This window comes from Larimichthys crocea, chromosome XIII (assembly GCF_000972845.2).
Source record: "Larimichthys crocea isolate SSNF chromosome XIII, L_crocea_2.0, whole genome shotgun sequence".
Classification (NCBI taxonomy): domain Eukaryota; kingdom Metazoa; phylum Chordata; class Actinopteri; family Sciaenidae; genus Larimichthys; species Larimichthys crocea.
This window is the reverse complement of record NC_040023.1, coordinates 39,547,680-39,570,351: the sequence shown is the minus strand read 5'-3', so window position 1 is coordinate 39,570,351 and position 22,672 is coordinate 39,547,680. Positions and strand designations below refer to the sequence as shown.

Here is a 22,672-nt window from a genome sequence, read left to right as displayed (position 1 = left end):
TATATTTTTTATGTTTATGTATGTCTATATCAATTATATATTGATTCTATATCTGTATGTACAACTGAGAGCAAAGTGATCCAGAGTCCTCGTCCTTTGTACACACACATGGCCACTAAAGTGATTCTGAGTTATTGTGTACAACAGGATTGGGCATTGTTACACCAGTTGGTTACATCAATATGCAAAATACATTAATATATATCAGAGATTGACATTTTCAAAGGGTAACGTCACATAAATCCTGTCCCAAAACTTGTTTACAGCGACCTAGTATGTCCCTGCCGAGTGATGCTTTTAGTGGGTTCATGTTTTTTTTTTTAATATATTGTTCATGGTCTATTGATGCTGGTGCCATGTTTGGTTAATGGTTGTGTATACGGATGAATAGGTGCTTGGAGACTGACTCAAACGCATCACAGTAAGCAATGATGGAAGCAGTACTTATTCTTTACTTAAAAGGTCCAGTGTATGGCGGACTCTGTGGAAGAGGACCCACTCCCTCTGTAGATATAAAAGGCTTATTCTGAGGTAAAATAAACATGAAATCTTATTATCAGGTGATTATACACTAATGAAAACCTAGTTCTGAATATTATATTCCATTTCTGGTAATAGGTCCCTTTAAATGTTATGCACTGGACCTTTATGTAAAGGTAACAACAAATCAGTGTAAAAATACCAGTAGTCTACTTGAGGACAAGCGCATAAGTATTACCACCAAAACGTCCTTCCAGTATCAGAAGTTAAAGTACTCACTATGCAAAAAGACTTTTCAGTGTTAAATTATGGATAAAAATAACAATCTTTTGTACACACACACTTCAAGGGCTCACCAGTTGTCTTTATTCTGGGGCAGTTTATAACTTCATAATACATATAAGTACATGATGATCTCACATTAATCCCTTCAGAGCTTTGCACACCTCCAACCTGAGTAAATCTAATCAGCAACATAACTGAAAACAGCTGTGAGGGTATGTGTGGCTTTCATCAATAACACTGCATCACATTTAGTAAGATTATCACATGTTTTGTAAGTAAAAATCAAAGTAGCAGTAGCATGTTTTTAAAAAAGTATAACATTTCCCTGTAGTTAAGTGTAAAGAAGCAGAATTTAATTTATTTGAGTACAAGCACTTGAAAATTGTACTTGTACTCAAAGTATTTGAGTAAATGTACTTTGCATCCCTGACAGCAAGTGACCTGAACTGAAAGACCCTTATAATGCCACCTTCCACATGAACCAAAACCCAATGCTCAGAAACTGAACGAACACTTGAACTCCAAAGAACAAATAAATCAATCATTTTATCTCATAGTCCATGAAGCTATACCACCTTAAGTGATGCAAAAAAAAGCAAATCAGCAAAAGAGCTGGAGTCATCACTAGCTTTTGTTTTTATGTAACCAGATGATCACAGCTCACTTACACCTGTTACATGTCCAAGTGCATGTCTAGGTTCATTTCAGTTTAATGGTCCAAAATCTGTTTTTAGGTTTGTGTAAAAAAAAGAAAGAAAAAGAAAGAAAAAAAAGAGAGAGATGTCATGTGAAATCATGCAGGAACTGAAAGTCAAAAGGGGCAAAGCTGACTACTTATCCCAGTGGCTATGAAGGTTGTATCACTACAGGAAAAACATCTATCCATTAGAGGACTCCCATCTATGGCAGAAACCAAATATTCAATGGGGACACCAGTCCCTTGAGGAGAGGTGTGATCTCAGCGAGATGTGGCAATGTATATCATATGCAGAATTAGGAGTAGATAAGAGTTGGCAGCTCTGAAATTTGGATCAGCATCATCTCCAAAATACAGAGGGAAAGTACTGGTCAGGGTTTTCTGTAGATCCAGTATTGTCGTTGGTGTTAGACATCACCCCGTAGACTACTTGGATGGCTTGATGGGCCGTAGGTTGCATCACATCATTTTGTTGAGCCGTCTGGACATGGCCAGTGGTGAAGTTCATGTATTCTTGCCAGTCTCTATATTCAGTCTCAGAAAGCTGAACTCTAGATTGTGGTGCAATGTTGCCACTGTGAGCAAAGGGATCTCCTACGTGAGGATGCGTGTTGATCCTAGTAGCATCTAAATGAGGAGCCAATTCCCCAGACTGACCCATACTGCCTGTCAGACTTGCGTAATCTCGTGACATGTACTGATCTTGAGGATGTTGTTGGTGGGAATATTGAACAGCTTCTGAGCTCATCTCCTTCTGTCTCTTTTCTCCTGACACATTAAATCCTGTGCCAACTTGACTCTGTGAAGTTGAATAGTACCACTGCTCAGGGTAACCCACCTCAGGCCTGTAGGAAGCGTTACAAGATGACCAATGCCAAGGGTGAGACCCAGCAGGTGACAGCCACTCATTTTGTGTCTGTGGGCCTTCACCTTGCCACTGTCCTTCTTCCTCAAACCTCTTATTCAATCTTTCTTGAGAATCGCACTCTCTGTTGTAATTCCTTTCTCCATGAAACCATGGAGTTACGTATTCAGACTGGTTGAACTGGTTGTACTCATTGTCACTGTAATAACCTTCCACCGCTTGATAATGACTGACTGACAAGTCTTTTTCTGGTCCCATGTATTGTCCAAGACCTCCATCTCCATTATATAGGTGAAGTTGTGAGGTTTGTTCTGCATGGGTGACTGCAAATGATCCTGTGTCACAGTCCAACTCACAGTCCTCAGTCCACAGAGACTCTGGCGAGAGATCAGCGTCGGACAGAGGGGAGCATGCCAAAGACACTTGGCGGCTGAAAGACGTCCTCTTCAGCAGCACTGAACCTTTGGAAATAGGCAGGCTTACCTGGAACACAGTATTACGCACTTTCCTCTTCTTCCTCATTGTTGTATTCCTTTTTGCCGTTTCTGACAGCACTACAGCACTCTGTGGTATGTGGCCTTGTTTAGCAGTCGTGTTCACACTTGGTCCTTGAAGAAAAAGTGTAAAATTGAGAACAGAGAATTATAAATATATATATATATATATTGAATTACTGCAAGAAAAAAGAAAAAAGACACACACCTTTGACAGCTGTTTGTCTCTTTTGGATGTTAGTATGTGACCATCCATTAGAAAGCATTTTTATACCTAGAAAAAGAAGAAAAACAAAACAGGCGGTATACAAAGAAAAAAAAATACACTGAGTGAAAGAGAATATCTAAGTTAGTTTGAAAAAACATGTTTGAATCAAGCAGCAACCTCCGTAGCTGTGATGTGAAACCAATGTGGAGTCAACCTTCGTTAGCCCCACTGTTAAAATTTCCAACTTTACAGCAAAGTAACTTCCTTCTAAATCCCAATGTATTTACTTCTTATACTTTAAAAAGGTGGCTGTAAAATGGTTTCCTACTTCTGCTCCATTGTGGAGAACAGATGCTGTGGTTACTGCATTTATTTATAAGTATTACACTACTGCTTTGTGAAATGAAACTGTGATAGCGTGAAGAATCACACAGAGAGTTATACTTACATCACAAATCAGTCCTCAGGAGAAGAGATTTGACACAAAAGAGGAGAAGGGTTTATGACAAGAAACAAGAAAATGGATGGGAATGTATCCGTACTTACACCAATGGTAACTTTTGCCGGCCAGTAGGATACAGAGTGATTCTGGTATGTTTACCACCTGGAAATGTGAGATGTTTGAACATTTTGATGGACAGATGAGTGAAGTCAAGAACCTTTCTGACAAACATGAGTCATTTTACACCTAGCATATAGCAGGATAATATGTGCATAAAAGAAAAAAAAAAAAAAAGATACCTTCGGCTGTCCTCTGCCCTCCACTTGTTCTACCTTCTTGGCCAATGATTGGAGAAGCTGATAGTTGTTATTAATATCTGCCATCATTACCTTCACCTGCTCAGGATGAGTTTCCATCTACACACAGATGTTTTCAGTTAATGTAAACTTTAAACCTAGTATGTCTGTGTATTCATTTTAATCACAACAAACTGACCAAGTAGTTCACAAGATGTGAAGAGCTGGTTAAGTGATCAATGATGTCCCTTTTTTTGGATCTGATGCGGCAGCAGTGACATAAGAAACCGTATGTGTGGCCATCTTCACTTATACACTCAACCACACGGAAAAGACCTGTTGCAAACACATATAAGCAATGGTTTAATAGTGCTTTCCTGCCAAGAGCTAGATAAGCAATACAACTCACAACTGTACAGTAGGTGTATGTAGCAGCTTGTTAACATAGCTGGAAACTGATACCACCATCTCTAATGCTCACTAAATAACATGTATATCTTTGCTTAATCCATACAAAAATTGTGAAGTGTAAAAATGTTTCAAACATTCGCTGTTTTTTGGGAGTCGCGTCCCGTACTAGTCTCTGGCCAGGAGTTGTTTCCAGGTGGAGACTCTTAAGAAGCTAAAGAGCTGCAGACTCCAGCCACATGAGGGTGGTATTCATCCTCTCATAAAAAAAGCCAGTAAATAATGTTCAAAATGTTCAAGTATTCCTTTAAATAATCTATATCCACAGTGCATGCAGTAGTGCTCGTCAGTATAATTATCACAAGAAAATCCAGAAAGAATTACTGATGTCCAGCATTTATCGTTGGTAGTGGTGGATGTAGTATTTTTTTTTGCAACAATCAGTAGAAGCAGAAATGGCTTGTCCTACAATTATGTTGACATACGTTTGATATTTTCTGTAATTCTACCACCTCTTGTTGCTATTTGTCATATTTGCTCACCAATAAGAGGCGTGGTTCCTTTGTAGCTATCAAGAAAACTGTGCCTGTTCTCTGACAGCGCAGACTCTTCAAGTGATGTCTCAGGACTGTCCGACAGTGACGTAGACGTCTTGTTTAACCATCTTTCTGACCTGACACAAAGAGCCACAGTTATCACAGGTATCAGAAATGGAGGCTTATTTGTCTCTACTGAGACCTTAAAGGAATTTCTTAGACCTTCTCTGTTGGTTCTGAGCAAGCAATACGATTCTCTGCGATTGGACAGGATACTCCTCCAGCTGCACAGATGTAGTTCCTGAATGGTTGTCAAGTTCAATCTGTCCATCTCTTAAGATACTTATCAGAGTTGCTGCTATAGTGTTAGAGAGAAAGAGACCCATAAGGAGTAAAAATAATGAGGAGGGGTATGTCTCGCAATGAAGTGACAGACAGACACAGGAAATGAGAGGACCAATGGTGGGACTGAAGGGGTGGACACAACAGAGGTTGGGAGCCACTATTTTAAACAAGCGAATAGTCACTGACCGTCAGTCTCACTGCATGCAGCCATCTTCTGGTATATAGCTCCTTCAAGCTCTAAGGACTTAATATTAAGGCCCAAATAGGTATGAGTAGTCAAAATGTCACTGTTTGTAACCACAGACAAAGATAAAGACAGTCAAAATAACATACCTTGACATCTCCCGGTCCCTCTTTTCCCTCAAGTATCTTGGCTTTCTCCATCAGTGGCCATGCCAGCTTAGAAAGGTCAGAGTCCTCTTTCCATTCAGACACTAAGTAAGGGTGCAAGGCTCTCTGTCAAGTAAAACACACACCACCTGATAATGAACTACACTCTATGGCAGCAGGCAAATGTGCTATCATTGCTTCTTCTACAGTACTACTTACAATGTAGTTGTATCTGTGGAGACTTCCCATAATGTGGTTCCGTATGTCAGCATTACTAAGTCGACACACACACACCTCGCACAGGTACAAAGCTTCCCTGTTGTGTGTACCCGCCTTCACACATTCTATAATGCTGCCCAAGCCTGAATGTACACAGAGAAAATTATTTATACAATTCACACAGACACATGCAACACTGATATCACGTAACCAAAACAGGCTATTTGTTGCTACAAACCAATAATGGGTTGTAGTCTGGTCTTGTTGTTCAAATACACCTTCAGAGAATCAAACAGACGGCTTCTCGTAGAAGCTCCTACAAACACAGAATGCATACACACAAACGTAATTACAGAAAAATGGTGAAAGCGTGCCCACGTGCACAGAGTGAAAGACGTACCTTTTTGTGCCTCAGCCGGCTGCATGCTGCAGTTGGACAATCACCACCTGCAGTAACAGTGATGAATGTTGAGGAATTTAGGAAAAGATTCCTGAGTGAGAGATGAAAAGTATTCAAAAACTTGTTTTAATACAATGATAAAAGATTATAATGAGTATACAATTTAACCAATACAAGCTACCAAACAGTCACATCATACTATTCAGCTAGATAGGGACAGAGTTCTATCACTCGAAGGATCAAGATCAAGATCGTGATCGTGACAGACATACCAAAAAAAGTATAGTACACCTTATCTTAAGCAGACACGGTGTAATGATTGTTTTCTGGAACTGATGATATAATGAAGAGATGAGTCCAGGATCTGAAGTTCAATGCACTTTAATATCCATTCTAACACACGGCGTCTCCGTTTGCACATGTGATGTTGGGGACAGAGCACATCTTCAAGGTCCACACAGTTATTCAACAAGGTCACATCTCAAAATGTTCCTGCAAGTTTGCAACACGCATAACACTAATAAATTGCTATTATTCGCTTCCATTGTTATCATTTGTGGTGTCAAACCTTTATGTCTGTGCCCACAGCCAATGTTGTGTGCATATAGAAAGACAAAACACTTCTATCAAGGGCAGTGTTGCTTTCTATCTCAAGGATGGCGACTCCTACACATTCTTTCACAGGGATAGAAGCAGATCCTGTGTCTTTCTTCTATGCAGTGGGGGAGGCTGTAGTTTTGGTCAGACCTGAGAGTTTAAGTAGTTGAACATCCATCCATCCATCTATTTATCCATCTTGCTTAACTGGTTTATACATTGTGTTAAACAATTTCATTTATCATTTAATGATGTGGAGCAAACTCCAGTGGCAGAAAAACAAACAAATACAGTTATTCCAATATTGTCTTTTTTGTTGATGTAGTGGCAAACATAGTTTGAGAATTAAAGAGTTATTTTATACTTTAGTCGGCTAAGTGTTTACAGCATTCCTCAGTGTTCTGTTCTGTTTCAAAACAGAGTTGTTCTCGTGCCCTGATGTTTCAGATCTGGGTCTCGTCTCTTCTTTTCATTAAATCATCAGCTCTAGAAAACCACAATTACACCAACCTGGAAGTTATTTCTCAGAAGTCTGACCCTTATTTTAACCAGGAGGTGATCAACAAATACTCCTCGTAGAAATGTATCATTATTGATGGAATTATTGTATATATATCAGTATTATCATTTTGTAATCATGAAGCAGTAAATTGCACTATGCTTCTATTGCTATGTTGACTTTTAACCTTACTGCCTTTTAGAATGCTTTTTGAACTTTTGATTACACCATGTACCCCCTATGGAAACTTCCACCGGAGGAAGTTCTGGTTTCACATCTTGTACGGTTATGGAGCAACTGCACCCCGTCACCTTAAGGAAGACCTTAAGATGCTTAATTGTCCCCAACTGCCATATGTAACTAACTGCTTTTGCACATAGTAACAAAATGTACCATGACGTATGTACCATGAATATACAATCAACCAATGAAAAATGATGACACCCCAAATGATATGAATGCAAATAAAGATGCATACGGAGAACTGAGAAGTTGGAAGACTGCTGTTGTCTGACAGCTGTTTGGTTCCCCCTTGCAAAGTGATTTGAGTTCCTTGAGTCTGTCTATTTATTAATGATAATAGTGTCAACCCTGACAATTATAAAGACGGATAAACCTTTTGAAGAAAATCATTTAAATAGCAGTCATTTATATTAGACACAGTTTGCTGTCTAAATTTTTGGCTGACCCTAACAGGTCACAGCTGTGGGATGTGAGATAATAAATAACAGATAATGGATACATTTTGTCACCACAGATGACTTTTTATTGATCTTGTGAGCTTGGTTTTGTTTTCAATAGGTTTAGTTTCATGTAAATGTTTAATCCTACTTGTGTTGAACTCCATGTCCTTCAATAAAATAAAAAGGTTTCACAAATTTGGCAGTGGGTTTCAGACAGTGTTAAGACTTCACCTAAACTAGGCTTTCACAAGAGTAAGAAGTGCAAAAAGCAGAACCGTGAATCAAGTTTTCCTTAAGTTACTGGCACCTAAACTACCAGGTGAGGTCTGGAGGAAATAGAAAAAGTTGTTTTGGGTGTTTCGGTTTAACGAGCGACCCTGTTAACCTGTGACCGTCAACCGGTTAATGGCTCCGTGGTTGTCACAGTTAAGACGGCTGCTGAAAACAGGAAGACAACACGTAGCTGTCAAACAAGACACGAGTCAGACGAGGGTGTTTACTTCACATTGTAATGCTAATTGAAAATAAATCAAATAAATAAAGACTGTGTCCTGTTTTTTAACAGCTGTCCCAAATGCGACAAGCACAGCTAACGGGCGCCAGTTAACAGGGTCGCTCGTTAAACCGAAACACCCCAAGCTGACGGTTTACGTACAGATTGAAAACTGTGATTAGTTGATAGCTGACGTAAGTGTGAACCGTCAACCCTTCAGCTCGACGTGCCGTCGAAACAGCAACAAACACACCGACTCCCTCCTGTAACATTACATTAACTTACCGTGCGAGCGTTAGTGTCCACCCCCTGCACAGGTGCGCAACCGATCCGACAGAAAGTTCCGCGTTAAGTAACCGAACAATAAAGTTGAGCAACGCATCCACTGCTCGTCGTCCTGTGGAGGCATGAAGAAGTGAGAGCGGCTGCGCCTCACTGCTCCTTACCAACTCTCATGTGAGTGATTGAATGAGGAAAACAGTTTTGACTTTCAAAATAAGAGTTCACTCAGCATTCAATGTTTGTTACTATCTATCCATCCGTCCAGTGCTCCCAATGTTCTCTGTGTATAAGACGGATCTGTACAATAGGAAGATGTTTAATTTTTTTGCTTGTTTCTCTGGATTTATGGCTGCAGTTTGCAGATTTGTGTTTGTCTCTGTATATGTGTTGTGAACTTCATAAGTAAAAAAAAATAAGTAAAAAAAAAACCTGGGCCCCTAAGATCTGACACATTCTGATTACTTACTTAGAACTGTGTTGATTAAAGTTCATATACTCACTCATAATTATAAATATTAGTTAAGTATATACATGCATATGCAAGCAAGGGTGAGTTTTCCCTTACTTGCATTGTTGTTGGTGTTGTACTGGTAGTGGAATCTGTAATCCCCTGAGGAGGGATATGTCGTGTTCTGAGTAATACATATATACTTTTACACATAATATAACAGAAGCACACACATTGAACTGTATAGGGACACACATGGATACACAATCACACAGATAGGTAAACACATACTCATAGCACATCCAGGAAACCCCTTTTTGGAGAGGTCTTGGCATCGACAATATCGTATTCTGGGATGACCGCCAGATTAAATTGCCTGTTCCGCCAGATAACATTCATCGCCAGTACTGACTTGTTTTGCCAGGTCTCTTGACCAGATCATGCAACACACTCATAAAAGACACACACATTTCTGGGAACTTTTCTTAAAACATTTGGGGATATTTAGAACACTGACTACATGATCATAACTGTAAGAGCCGTAACAACAGTGTTAAGAGTGTTTAACAGTTTAGCTGTAAAATGTTGAAATGCTCCTTTAAGTTGATTGTTGGTGATGTCACAGCCACTTAGACGTCAGATATGATTAAGCAGCCTAAGGAGCAACACAGTTTCTTGATGGTTCGGTCAAGATTGAATCTTGTAACTTTGTTTTTTGCTTTTCAAGTAAAGTTTTTTGAAAAGAGTTACTTTGTCGGAAGATTCATTACCAGTCAAGCTTATTGCTGATGGTGTCCTATATTCAGTGATGATGCAGTTGAAGATGTTTGAAGAAAAACTCAGCTGACACTGTCTTAGTTGTATAACAAATTTATTACAATAAGTTCAGTATCGTAACAAGTGCCCCCAAGACATGCAATCAAAATAACTCGAGTCAGAGGGACAGTTAGATAAGAGAAATTCCTTTACCAGGATACCCCACCTATGGGCCCTAACTTTTGACCTGACCTCTTATCTATCCAGTTAAAAGAAACCATATAAGACCTCCTCAACCTACATCACATCTTAAACATCAACACATCTGACAGTGGCGTCAAGATAGTAGCTCTTTGGCATGCCTTATCCAAATAACCTCAGAGTTAAGAATGGATCAAGATAACAGCTAGTGACCAAAACAAGTATCTTGATGTAAACCATATGTATATAATAGTATTAACATTAGTATGTGACTATGCATCTATGTGCAGACACCTCAATGGTTTGCTTAATAGTGGCAGTAAAGAGGATTATTGGACTGATAACAGATTGCCTACAATAACAAAGTTCAGGATGTTTGAGTCCATATTTGGTGGTTTGGTTATGTCACGGAAATTCGATAAAGACTGAGAACACGATCAGTATTAAATGAGAACTTTATTCTTGGCCAAGGAGATGTCGTGTATTGACGACTCTCTTCGTGCTTGTTTGAGTGAAAAAGAATAAACAGAACTCGAGGCTTCTTTCTTAAGGAATGCTCCTTTTTTTATTATAAGCCATTACATACTCTGAGTGCATGAAGAGAATCATTGAGGTCAGATTAAAGATTGCAGCCCCGATCCTCCCCCTGTGTTAAGGCGTTGCCCTGCTATATACTAATATGCAAATGAAGCGATTACATATTAATGTTATGAACGTTTCACCATACATTCTTCCGTATTTGGTAATGATGACCAGGGGTGCAAGCCTGGATCTTGTCATCTCAAGGGCTTACAGCAATCTTGCCATGTATACCTTAAATGGGGAGGCATACAGAAAATAGTTGATATTAAGATGACAGCCAATCGCTCAATTCTATGGTGCTAAAAGCTTTCTCCAATTTTACTTAAGACATCTGTTTACTCTGCGAATTCCTATAAGTTCAAATAAAGCAGACTCAAAAATATACCACAGAGAGACAACAGTACGAGTACAACAGTCGCAAAGTTCTCTCTCCTGCTAATACATTGAACTGCTCCTTTTGTAGACATTTCTCCCTCTCTCTTTCCTCTGAGACCATAAAAAGAGAAACTCTAATTGCATCGGGGGGTTACCCTCGTAAATATCTGCTTTACTCCCCCTTCTACACTGTGTCTGGTACCAACATCTCCGGGACAGAGAGAAATGCCAACACAAACATATATCAAACCATCAGGAGGCAGTCTCCTAAGTAGAAGTTAATACAAAGCTAAACACAGAAATATAATTGTAAACTAAAGGTTACAAAGAATTTTTCCACTACAGTTATGATACGGTGGACAGTGAGAATGGTTATAAAAAGAAGTGAAGTTTGTAAGTTTGTTTGTTTGTTAAGGAGTTCAGATTCACAAGCAGCTGTCTCCGTGTCTTTCTTTCATCAAGTTTTTTAAGAGTTTTCTCCACAACACACAGAATGTTGCATATTTAAAAATTGGTCTTTTTTTTTTTTTTTTTTTAAATCTGTGGGCCCATTTGATATTATAGCATATAAAAAGCTGTACACTGTGCAGAGAGTGGTGGAAAGGCGGATTAAGCCCATTCATCATTTTGCCATGTCATGACTCATTTCAATCAGCCTTAATTTGACGAAAATAGCCTGATCTTTTGCAAAGACTAAATCGCTGAAAAGTTTGTGTAGCATGAAAGGGCCTTTGAAGCCTTCACACAGTTTGTGGGAGACACAGGGTGCCGGGAGTAGGTAAGAAAGGACCTTGTTTGTAGCAGAAGTGATACCAGTGCACTATTTGGCAATGGTGCAGACGTAATATGTTGCTGTCTTGTTTCTTTGTAAGATGAGAAGTTGTAAATGTCAAGGATTTAAAAACTGACTGGAGGTTTTGTGAGATTAAAGAAACATTATTTGGTGAGATGGCTTAAATTCAGTTGTGCTTGGTGTTGCACTGATTAAATGTTTTTAGGAGCAATAGCAAAAAGGACACACATTTGGCAAGATGAAGAGGTCAAACTAGTGTACTGCCACAAATGTGCATTTTCTTCATCACGGCAGTACTATTGCATACACTATTGCATTACCAAAGATCACAGAGAAATAATAAACTAAAGAGTTGAACAACGACAATTGTCTTTTGAAATGTATTTCTGTGCAGAGGAGCAGTCAGGGACAGAGTACACAGGCAGTCTGTTAGTGAGGCTCAAAAACAAAATATGTGTAGGTGATATTTATAACAAAATACAAGCTGGTTATGAATGAGGGACATCTTCCCACTAACGATTTCCTTTGTTGGTTTTCCCCTTAGTAATGAACATTATGTTTCTTGTCCAAAATGATACTTCCCTTAGTCTGTCTCTCATGTCCTTGAACATTTTATTTAATTTTCTTTCCCAGGCAGCTTCAACAAACACATGCTAGATAAGGGAAGTACACAAGATATACAAAAAGACAAAACACACATACACTCCCTCTGAGAGTTAAAACATCTGCAGCCCAGTACAATCCTAATTTTTATAACACCTATGTTTAGCCAAATGCGTAATATATGCTATGTAATGTATATCAGAACTATAATCAATTATCAGTGGTGGAAGAAATATTCACAAGTAAAAGTCCTGCATTCAAAACCTTAAAAGTAAAAGTATGTAAGGATTATCAGATAAGGTACGTATGTACTTAACATGAAAAGTAAACGTCCTGATTAGGCATTAAAATTACTGTTGCATTGATGCGTATGTAAGTACATGTACTTATATACACATTCCACCACTGGAAATTACTGAGAGGATCTGTGTGAACTTTGTGTCTGTTTCATCAAAGACTAGTATTTCCCAGAACAGAGCAAGCTTAATATTGTGGAAGAAAGTAAGTTCCTGTCACCACAGAAAGAGATACTGCTTCCCTGTTTCTTGAGAGAATTGTTTCCTGTAAAACACCTACCTGTCCTGTGAATTTCTGCACGACCTTGAAGCTCCAGCAAATACTGCACATGTGGAGGAGTACAGTCACGACTTGATAAACTTACTCCGTGACCTTCCTCTCCTCCCTACTCTCAGGAACTGTTTGCATATCTCTCAAAGACAAACAGCTTAGCCCAGTGTTATAGAAAATATGCTCACCTCAAACAGACATCTCATTTTCCACATGGAAAATTATAGTTATATTATATTATATATTAAATATATATATTCATACAATATTGCCTAACACAGTTAAGCAGTATATACACCAACACACCAGATTTATTCTATGTTTATGGTCCTAACGAAACAAGTGACTGCAGACTGAGCTTGCAAAATGTCAATTTAAATAAAATAATCATTAGCATAATTATGACAGAGGTGTGTCACAATAAAAGGCCACTCTAAAATGTGTAGATTTATTTTGAAAAAAGACATTTATAAGGGCCATTTATTAAGAACTCAACCTTTCTGTTAAAGAATACAGTAATCCATTCCTCTTATGTAAACACACTTATAGTCATTACATGTCTTCATTATGACCTCACAGTGAATTTCCACTGTGCATCAGCATTTTTTAACTTCTGCAGTTTTCTGTTTATGACAACCAATTAAAGCTGATTTCCTGTCTACATATAGACAACTGAAACGTCATGTCTGCATCCAATGGAATTTTCCAATGTATGACTTTTCGATGCTTGTATAGACAGTGATGAAGTAGTGTAACCTCTTGATGCTTTGACCTATTGATCGTCTAGACAGCAGTAAGGAACATGTACTACACAATCACATGTTCAATAAATGTTTGCAGAGGTGTTTGTAAAAAAAAGTGTCCTCACAGGGGTAGAGAAAAAACACTCCAGCATTTGTGTTTCACCTAATTTGACCTTGCAGTGCACTTTCTAGTGGGAGTATTACGCCCACAATAGCTGTTTGGAAGCCTGCTTTAACCACAGAGACTTCTGACCCCATATGCCTGTAAACGTATCACCTGCACACACTCTGTTTTGAACTTCACTGGCAGACTGCATGTCGCATTGTTTCTGTCTGTGGAATGTATTTCTGTTCAGAGGATCAAAGACAAACTTTGGCGCAGATTTGCCACAGTCAAAATGAAAAGTGTATTAATCAACCCTGCTTGAGCACCACAATGTACAAATAACTTGTGCTCTGTTCAGTGGGGGGGTCAGGCTCTGCCCTTTAGGCTGAAACATTTTTTCTCTGTAACGCCATCTGATTAATGAAATTGAAACACTAAGACAAGAAATTTTCACGATAGTGCTTTACAATCATTCTGCATGAGAAAAAGAAAAGATGTACTACTATACTACGCTACACTACACTACACTACACTACAGGTGTGCTCCAGGTGTCAAGGCTTCTAATTTCTCAGTTCATTTGTATCTGATCTTATTTTAAAACTAGAACAGACCAAATAAGGAACTGTGAACTTAGCCATCACTCTATGACAGAAACTGGCAGTCAGACACCATCTAAGGGGGCAGGGATGAAAAACTTAAAAGGTGCAGCAGCATTCAGAAAGTTGTGTTGCATTTATTGTGAACATACACACACACACACAAATATATTTTACATTCAACAGAAGATCTCCATTTTACAGGAACTTAATTAAAATGAACAAAATGAATTATAAAACTACAGAAATCAAAGTACTTGACTGCTGAAAAAGTTTTATTAGGAATGTTAAAAAAATAAAAACAGCTACAGCAGCTTATGTTGTTTTTCAAAAAGCTTTACAAACGCATCCTTTATATTTAAAGGAAGCAAACATTATAAACATATTGACAATATGACATGAATGTGAATTATAACTTATCAGATGGATTTGATACCTTTTCCCAACAGCGGCAACAAAGCAGAACTCTAAAGTTGTATGTCTTATGTTTATGTATATGTCTGTGTGTAAACATTTCAGAAACAATTTCCAACTTAAGGTTCCCTAAATGTTACGAGGATTATTTTAAACCTGAAAGAACAGATGACAAGAGAACAGCAAAAACATCAATAAAAAATAAAACACTTCTCTATGACAGGTGTGAAATGAAAACTGTCTATTGAACAAAACTATTTGTAACAAGAAAAAACTGCCCAATATCTTAAAACGAGAAAGACTGGAACATTAAATGTTCAAGATACAAAAGTGTAAATGAAAATCTTGTCTTCAAGGTATAATGGGAAGGGGATAATGGAAATCATTTACACCACATGTCCAAACTTTGCATCTTCTAGAAACAAATCCGAAATTACATAACCACTCCATCTGTAAAAACCTGGTCTTGGTATTGTCAAGGTTTAACGAGTAGTTTCATGGAGGACCGGGAGCTACAGTAAAAACACCCTCAGCGTGAGTCAAAGGAGGAGTTTGTGGGCTGATTTCGCTGTTGGCTGGAGGGAGATAGTGAATGACTGGGGGGGTCACGTAAACCTGAGGAGCAATTCTGTTGGTGCTGTTGTTGTTCACGGCAATAAACATTTGTGAATTGTTGGCTTCAGCGATGAATGGAACAGTGTGCAAGTACGCTTCATTGGTGCCATTGCCATCTGCAGGAGCCAGGGTGGCACTTGTCCATGATGAGTACTGCTGCTGCATTCCTAGCCTTACCAATCCTGGTGGCATTACAGTTGCTAAACTGTATCCAAATCGATTCGCTTCCTGCCCTTGGTAAATCTGGCTTGGGTAGAAAACCCCTGCAGGGTACCCTTCACAATGGTATAAATTCCCAAGGCATACTGGAAGGCTGTCTGGTGTTGAGTAACCTGTGACAGCCTGAGAAGACAGATAACCTGAGACCTGTCCATTTGTGATATAAACCATTTGCCTGTACTGACCACAACTCCCCGAAGCAGCTGTTGTGTCACTGGGGCTTGCTGTTGTAACTGTGGAGAAACTCTCAGTGACCTGATTTCCTCTATTCACGTCAGTGTACGCCTGTACATTACTACCTACAAACCGCTGTTCAGAGGAGTCTGGCCTGGCAGTTATGATGGCTTTGATGGGTAAATTATCACCCTGAGTGCTATCAGTCTCTGTGTTACTTTGTGGCTGTGGTATCTGACCTGGATTATGGTTGCTGGCTACACATGGTAAGGGAATCAATTGGACCTGGCTCACAGTACTAAACACGCTCTGATCACTGACATTTCTCTGGTGTTGTGGGTCACTGGTGTCATCATTGCTGGCAGATGGTAACATGGTACTAACTGCCTTGGTTTTTTCTGCCAACAGTTCATCTCTTGTGGGCAATTTAATAGAGTTGGTATTAGGTGTGATGAGTTGGTTTTCATAGCCCAAGATTGAAGGACATGCTGTTGAAACTATGCCCTCAAATGAGCTGGTGGAGGGTGGATTTTCCCATGTAGATTTGATTTTCTGCCACTTTTCCCATCTGTTTCGTTTTTTTGCTGTTTTATCTTGTAATGTGGTTTGTCCATACTTTGGTTCCTCACTTTTTTCCATACCACTTTCAGATGACCTGTCAGTGCAGGAGTTACTAGTCCCAGCATTATTTGGACATCCCGCGTAAGTGGACATTCTCATCTCAGACTTCTTTTCTCTCAACAGAGCCAACAGGTGTGCAAACTTTGTCCAGTCAAAAGTGGATGTGTCTTGTTTGTCAGATACAGGTTCTGCATCTTTGTCCTCAGGAGACAGGAGGGTGGAGGTTGCAGCAGGGTTAACTGGAGTAAACTCTGGGGCTGATTCAGTCCTGGGCTGCAGTAAAACACATCTGCATTTGGCCGGCAAAGGATGCTCGAGTTGGGAATTATTGGGGCAAGTTCCGACCAGCGTTTCAAGAGGTGTAACAGCTGGCCTTTTCCTGGTTGGAAGGCATTTATTTCTGGGAGATACAGACATGGTTTCACTGGTTATAGGACTAACACTAGAAGAAGATGGGAAGTCTGAGTGCATGTCTTTCACTTCTAACTCAGGGATAGGCCTCAGATCCTGAGAGACCGGTGGTCTGAGTTCTGGTGGCATCAAAAGGGTCCTGCAGGTGTCTTGTGGACATGCAGATGCAGCAGCAGCACGGAAAAGAGAGACAACAGAATCAGCCTTTGAGGAGACACTGTTCAAATCCAGAGGACTCAAAACACTTCTTTGTTTGATCCCAACCACTGCAGTGCTCTTGAAATTATGTTCTTCTGTTTTCTGTCTTTCCTCTAGGAGAGACAGTAGAGATGAAAAGTTTACATTTATGACAGCTTAGAGAAAATGATGAGTCCAATTTTGGAAAACTAGTAGCACAAAGCACAAACTAGGTCACTTTTTTTTTTTAAGAGAATACAAAAACTAACTAGAGGGTCCTGCAATTTCAAGCAAGTTATTCACAGACTGTGGAAAAAGCCCAAATCAATAATAAATAATATAATTATCATACCATTGTCACTTCGTGGGTCTGTCTCAAGTGCCTGTATTGACTTCTTTGTGGGAAAAGATTCCCCTCGACACTGACGGTCCTCAGGCTGCTCGTCTGTGCGACAGAAACCAAACCCATCACTCTCATCCATATTCTGCCTGTATGAGTCACTGTACTTAAGCTGTGTATAAGAGCAAGACAAAAGGACTCTGACTGGGCTAATGAGACTCACCCTTTTGTTGTAGAGTAATGATGGGTACAGAGACGCCTGGTTCTTCCTTGATTTTTTGCACCAATTTTAAAGCTAAAAACACAAGGACAGTTGATAATTTTCTAATTTATTGTATACTCCCATGGACTGTTATTTCTGTCTACCATTGCAAAACAGGTTTACTGCTACCTTCACTGAATGGGGCGGTCCGAACATATTCATACAAGTCTTGTCTCAGGAGTACAACCTTTGAGAAAGAACACAGAAACAGATGAACAATTAGTGGATGTTTTATGGGTCAACCACACACATGTATTTGCTACTTGGTTGTGTGTAATGATGGTTTTCTGGAGCTGATGATTCAATTAAGATATGAGGCCAGGATCAGAAGTCCAATGCACTTTAATACGAGCTTGGATCCATTCTGACATGCAACAGAATGAATAAAAACTACCTGACAACTCCTTGTATACCAAGTCTATACTGTAACATCTGTAAATTACATTAGGGGCTACCTTTCTTCCTTAATCAATACCTTTCAGTATGATGTTTCTTATCTACATATAGTCCTAGATATAGTGGCTCTATTAACTATCAACATATGTGGTATAGGTCATAGGTTACATGGTACAACTAAAAATACATTCCTTCATCAGGTAAGAAAAACATTCAACAACAACAGTTGAGGCTGCAACTTCACCTGTTAACCAAATGCTATGATGAAACTGACTCTCATTAGGACCTCCCCCAGGAGAGGAAGAAGAATAAGTTCATTTCAGTTGTCAGACTCAGAAATCGCCAGTGAACGGCACCTGATATAAGCACCCACATATACTTGACACAGTTGAAGAAGCAGAGACACCTCAATGTCAGCTGGTCGTAGGAGATTGCATGAATCAGTCATTTGTGGTTGAATTGCTGCAAAGAAACCACTATTCAGAGTGACCCAGAAAAAAAGAGAATTGCTTGGGCCAAGAAACACAAGGAATGGATATTAAGAGTGGAAATCTGTACTTCAGTCTGATTAATTAAATTCAAGTAAATATGGTCTGGTATCTGCATGTGTGGTTCCCACAATGAAGCATCAAGGAAGAGGTGTGAAGTTGTGAGAATGATTTGCTGGGGGACACTGTTGGTGATGCATTGTTGGTGATCAAATTTCAAGGCACTATTAACTGTATAATCCTGCAGCAATTTGCCAACTTGTCCATCACTTTTGTCGTCTTGAAAAACAAATGATGAACAGCACAATGAGCTAAAACACAGCTATTTAACCAAAAAGGAGAGTGACAGAATGCTGCATCAAATGACCTGGCCTCCACATTCACTTGACCTAAACCCAAATGCAATTGTTTGGGATGAATTGGACTGCAGAGTGAAGGAAAAACAGACAACGAGTGCTCAGCATTAATGGGAACTCATTTCAGGTGAGTACCTCATGACTGAGCGAGAGAAGAGTGTGCAAAGCTTTCATCAATGCAAAAGTTGGATACTTTAAAGAATCTAAAATATAAAACACTTTCATTTGTTTACACACTTTTTGTCTACCATATTATTTCATGTATTATTTCATAGTTTTGATGTCTTTAGTGTTAATCTGCAATGTATGGACATGGACAAACACATGATACATAGACCTTATAGGTTACCTGCGCATCTATGTCACGCTCCTGCTCTGACAGCATAAAGGCAATGTCCTTAAAAAGTTCCTGTTTCATCTGTAGGAGTAGATCCTCCTCCAACAAGAACCACAAAAACTGAGACCGATGACTTTGCTTAAAAAAAAAAAAGAAAAAAAAAAGGTAAGAGCAAATGTTAAATTTAGTTTCATTATTTACAGGTTTTCAATTATTAATTATTAAGATGCTACTCACCATGTATTTGAGCTGGTGCTTATCACTGACTACATGTTGACAGATGTCACTGATGAAGAGCATCTCCCTGCAGCTCTCACACAAGAAGAATGTACTCTGAGATATCCCTTGACACTCCCACACAAAGCCCAGACCTGATGAGGACACACCAATGTTTAATATATTGTATGCTTTGTGCAATGAAATGAAATAATGACTGAAATAATGACTGGGAAAGGGTTTGTACTGTACACACCCACCTATGATTGGTTCTTTGCTCAGGCCCTTCACTTTCAAGTATGAGGACAAATGACTGCAGCCCTGACTACTTTTCCCTGTGACAGCAATAGAGCACAAGTATAAGATATCAGTGCACTAAATGGCAAAGCCACACAACTCATGAATGCCTAACACATACATATTGAAATCCTCGGGAGACCCTGTGATGCACTGCGGTGCCCAGTTCTTGGGGTCGGTAAATGTTCTGCTTTCTGGCTGGTTCTTGATTGGCTCTGCAGTTCTGTATTTACTGAAGCAGCAGAAGAGGTCGGATCCGGGTTCAAGAATTTTACAGGAGATGTTTTCTGTGTATCCTGTATCCTTGGGTCATGTCGTCTCTCCTGTTGTTGTCTCATCTCAGGAGCCTCTTCAATGGCAACAGGATCTGCACAACTCTGAGGTGTTTTCACTTTGGTTGCTGGGAGGTAGGGATGAGAGATGGTTAATTTAAGTAACTGATGCAAAAAGAGGACACAGATACCAACAATAGCAACTAACAACGACTAACAATAAAGGACAATACCAGAGCCATCACTTGTGTAGTGGCCAAAAATAATGTTCTACAGGCACAACAAGCTGAAATGGAAGGGTTAGGGTAGGGCAAGGTTTAGGGGGGTGTTAGATCCCGAGTTACCCCTGTACAGGTGGTACTGGTCCAGCTCTCCGTCTAACAGGTCCGATCCTCAAGCCCGTGGGTCTTACCCTATCGGGACGGTCTAGAGGATTGTTTAAGCTGGTGGCGAGGAGATGCGCCTAGCTACTAACTGCCTTCGTCCGCACGTCTACCCTGCTTATTCTAAAGTAGCACCCAACTGAATAGCCCCTAGGGCCAAGTACTACACCAGCCACGTACGTTCACGGCAGCTCTCCTCTCATTGATCTGGGCACTTGGTATGGTTGCTAGGATGATTTTAGTGGCTTGAACAGTAAGCCCCAAGGGTTCGTTAATTTCTTAGGCTAGTGTAACCTGTTAGAACCGTTAAAGATGTTAAACACTATACCTGATAATTACAACCTTAGGAGATGCTAAAAATTTGATGTCCACAACTTGATCTTTAACTGCAGTAGATATATTTATTGCAAAGTTTAGCAAGGGCAAGACTACAGCTGAATTCATTAAAATCTGATCAATCCTATTTCCTAAAATCACTTATCTCATACTAATACATTACAAAGGCTGCTGCTGAGTTGTTGAGATTGTCCAATTTTGGAGAGAGGTTGTTGAGATTGTCCAATTTTGGAGAGAGGAAGGGAAAGGGTGAAGCAATGATCAGTCGATCCAATCCTTTCTCAACTGCAAAACTGCCGGATGCTGTCAAAAACTCCTGGCTTTGTCTTTTGTGGGCAGGATGAATGTGAAGGGAATCCTTGAGGGCCCGGTTGGAGACCCATAGCCGGTTGGGGATGGTTGATCCTCCTTGGCACGGCTGTCTGCTGTCGTCTGTAGATTGTTGGACTCTCTTCTTGTAATGTTGGGCTGTCTGCCCATCTGCTCCATCTCTGAAGTTATAAGTCTAAGTCCAAAGACTTGATGCTCCAATGTGGTTGATCGTTCAGCATGTCTTGGACCCGAGCTCCGGCCGAGGATAACCACGATCTCTGTTGTGCAGTGGCTCTTATACTCCCTGCTTGCTGGATTTTAACCATATCAGGCGGCAATGAGTCATATGTTACGTAACCCATCATCCTCCTGGCCCATCCAGATGTATCCTGTTTGTTTCATGTACCCCCTCTCTTCCCACTCGTTCTCTCTAGTTTGGTTACTCAAGTTTTCCTTGCTCAACCCCTCAGCACGATTTATTTATTGTTATTTTACCATAGCTACCAACTTATTCCAATGATTTCACAATTTCTAGTAGTCTAGTAGTCAGAATGTTCAGCTATAATCACACTCTTTTCTTATGGTTACACTCATTTCAACATTTCACTTTTAGCTTAGCTCATTTTTATGCACTACTCACATACTCAGAAGAGAACTCCCTAAATGTCCAAAGGTTTATGCAATCACTGGCAATAATGGAAAGTCCCTTAGTACTCAACTCTCAGGCCCTCTATCATCCGTTCCCAGGTTGTTTACATTAGCTCTTTCGCCCTGCTAGTGGATCAGGGATCTTAACTCACTTGACAGGGGTTAGGTTTGGGTAAAAACGCAGTTAGGGGGTAGGGTTAGGGTTACCAGGACTCTCAAATGCAGGAATGACTTTTTGTTGGTAAATGTGTGAGAACACATAGACATACCTGCTCTCTTCACATCTGAATGAATGTCTTTGGCTTCTGGCTCTGAGATATTCAAGCTTCCTTCTTCTTTTGAAATGGATTTAGTTTCTGAATGAAGAAAAGCAATTTAAAAAATATTTTTTCACAAGACTGTGTAAGCATGTGGGTTGGTCAATTTACAAAAAAATGAGCCAAAATTATTATAAGTTCAAATGTTTTCAGTGATTTTTTAATTTACCATCATCTGGGGTTGAAGCTTCACATGGACTCAGAGAGACAACTCTTGAAACATCTGTGATGTCGGTTGTGGTAAATGATGAGACGTGTGAGTCTCTATGTCTGAGCATCTCTTTCACTTTTTCTAAAGCTGGGAATAAAGAGACAATGACCATATGTATAAAAAATATACTAATAATAATAATAATAATAATAATAATAATAATAATAATAATAATAATAATATTATAATTATAATTTCCTACCAAGTAAATAATATATCATACCATCACATTTTGGACTGATATGTATACATGTGTAACTTGACAGAAACTAAACTAATTTATCCATTTTCACTAATTAAGATAGCATTAATATAACATGATATCAACCATATGAGGGTGAATACTCATTTTAATATGATCAAATATGTACATGCAGAGAAGTGTATTACTTTCAGACAATGGGACACTTATGGCTCAGCAATAAAAAAGTGTTAGTATTGCTGCATCAAAAAATGTAAATGTGGTTTTGCAAGCTCCTTGTCATCCTATGACTATGTTTCTTACAGTCATAGCAATGGATTTCTTTAGTGATTAGCTTT

At 39.4% G+C, this 22,672-nt stretch overlaps 2 protein-coding genes and 1 long non-coding RNA gene across 8 annotated transcripts in view; 1 reads left to right on the top strand and 2 right to left on the bottom strand.

Moving 5' to 3' along the window:
* Positions 1–823: 823 nt before the first annotated feature.
* On the bottom strand, positions 824–8,736 carry LOC104922580 (uncharacterized). Of its 4 annotated transcripts, none has more exons than XM_010735442.3 (13): positions 8,563–8,736; positions 6,006–6,096; positions 5,844–5,921; positions 5,606–5,748; positions 5,390–5,512; positions 5,243–5,300; positions 4,934–5,069; positions 4,718–4,848; positions 3,967–4,103; positions 3,771–3,887; positions 3,576–3,633; positions 3,030–3,095; positions 824–2,935 (listed from the first exon to the last, which is right to left on the bottom strand). In XM_010735442.3, the coding sequence occupies exons 2-13, from the start codon at positions 6,028–6,030 to the stop codon at positions 1,803–1,805; spliced, it is 2,205 nt and encodes a 734-aa protein (XP_010733744.2). In that variant the 5' UTR covers positions 6,031–6,096; positions 8,563–8,736; the 3' UTR covers positions 824–1,802. The 4 variants fall into 4 exon arrangements, with proteins under 4 accessions (XP_010733744.2, XP_010733745.2, XP_019119888.1 ...); XM_010735443.3 differs by having other exon boundaries at positions 6,006–6,052; XM_019264343.2 differs by having other exon boundaries at positions 5,844–6,096.
* A 5,715-nt stretch (positions 8,737–14,451) lies between these two features.
* LOC104922109 (uncharacterized) overlaps positions 14,452–22,672 on the bottom strand; it is a 70,840-nt gene continuing 62,619 nt past the window's right edge. For 2 of the 3 annotated variants that reach the window (XM_027287198.1, XM_027287199.1), the window contains 10 exons: positions 22,091–22,219; positions 21,874–21,960; positions 19,775–20,053; positions 19,617–19,691; positions 19,378–19,511; positions 19,153–19,278; positions 17,693–17,750; positions 17,525–17,596; positions 17,314–17,406; positions 14,452–17,095 (listed from right to left, as the gene is read on the bottom strand). In XM_027287198.1, coding sequence (XP_027142999.1) covers positions 15,240–17,095; positions 17,314–17,406; positions 17,525–17,596; positions 17,693–17,750; positions 19,153–19,278; positions 19,378–19,511; positions 19,617–19,691; positions 19,775–20,053; positions 21,874–21,960; positions 22,091–22,219 — 2,909 coding nt within the window. In that variant the 3' untranslated portion in view covers positions 14,452–15,239. The remainder of the gene's footprint in view (positions 17,096–17,313; positions 17,407–17,524; positions 17,597–17,692; positions 17,751–19,152; positions 19,279–19,377; positions 19,512–19,616; positions 19,692–19,774; positions 20,054–21,873; positions 21,961–22,090; positions 22,220–22,672) is intronic. The other variant, XM_027287200.1, reaches the window with a different exon arrangement.
* Positions 20,004–20,941, top strand: LOC113747421 (uncharacterized). The gene is made up of 2 exons (XR_003463636.1): positions 20,004–20,822; positions 20,853–20,941. It is a non-coding gene; the product is annotated as an uncharacterized LOC113747421 (long non-coding RNA).

Excerpts from the sequence above, each read along its gene's own strand:
- LOC104922580 (XM_019264343.2), bottom strand. The coding sequence starts at position 6,030 with ATGCAGCCGGCTGAGGCACAAAAAGGTACGTCTTTCACTCTGTGCACG. Across the intron at positions 4,849-4,933 it reads GCTCAGAACCAACAGAGAAG|GTCAGAAAGATGGTTAAACA; the intron begins GTCTAAGAAATT and ends TCTTTGTGTCAG. Across the intron at positions 3,888-3,966 it reads CACATCTTGTGAACTACTTG|ATGGAAACTCATCCTGAGCA; the intron begins GTCAGTTTGTTG and ends ATCTGTGTGTAG.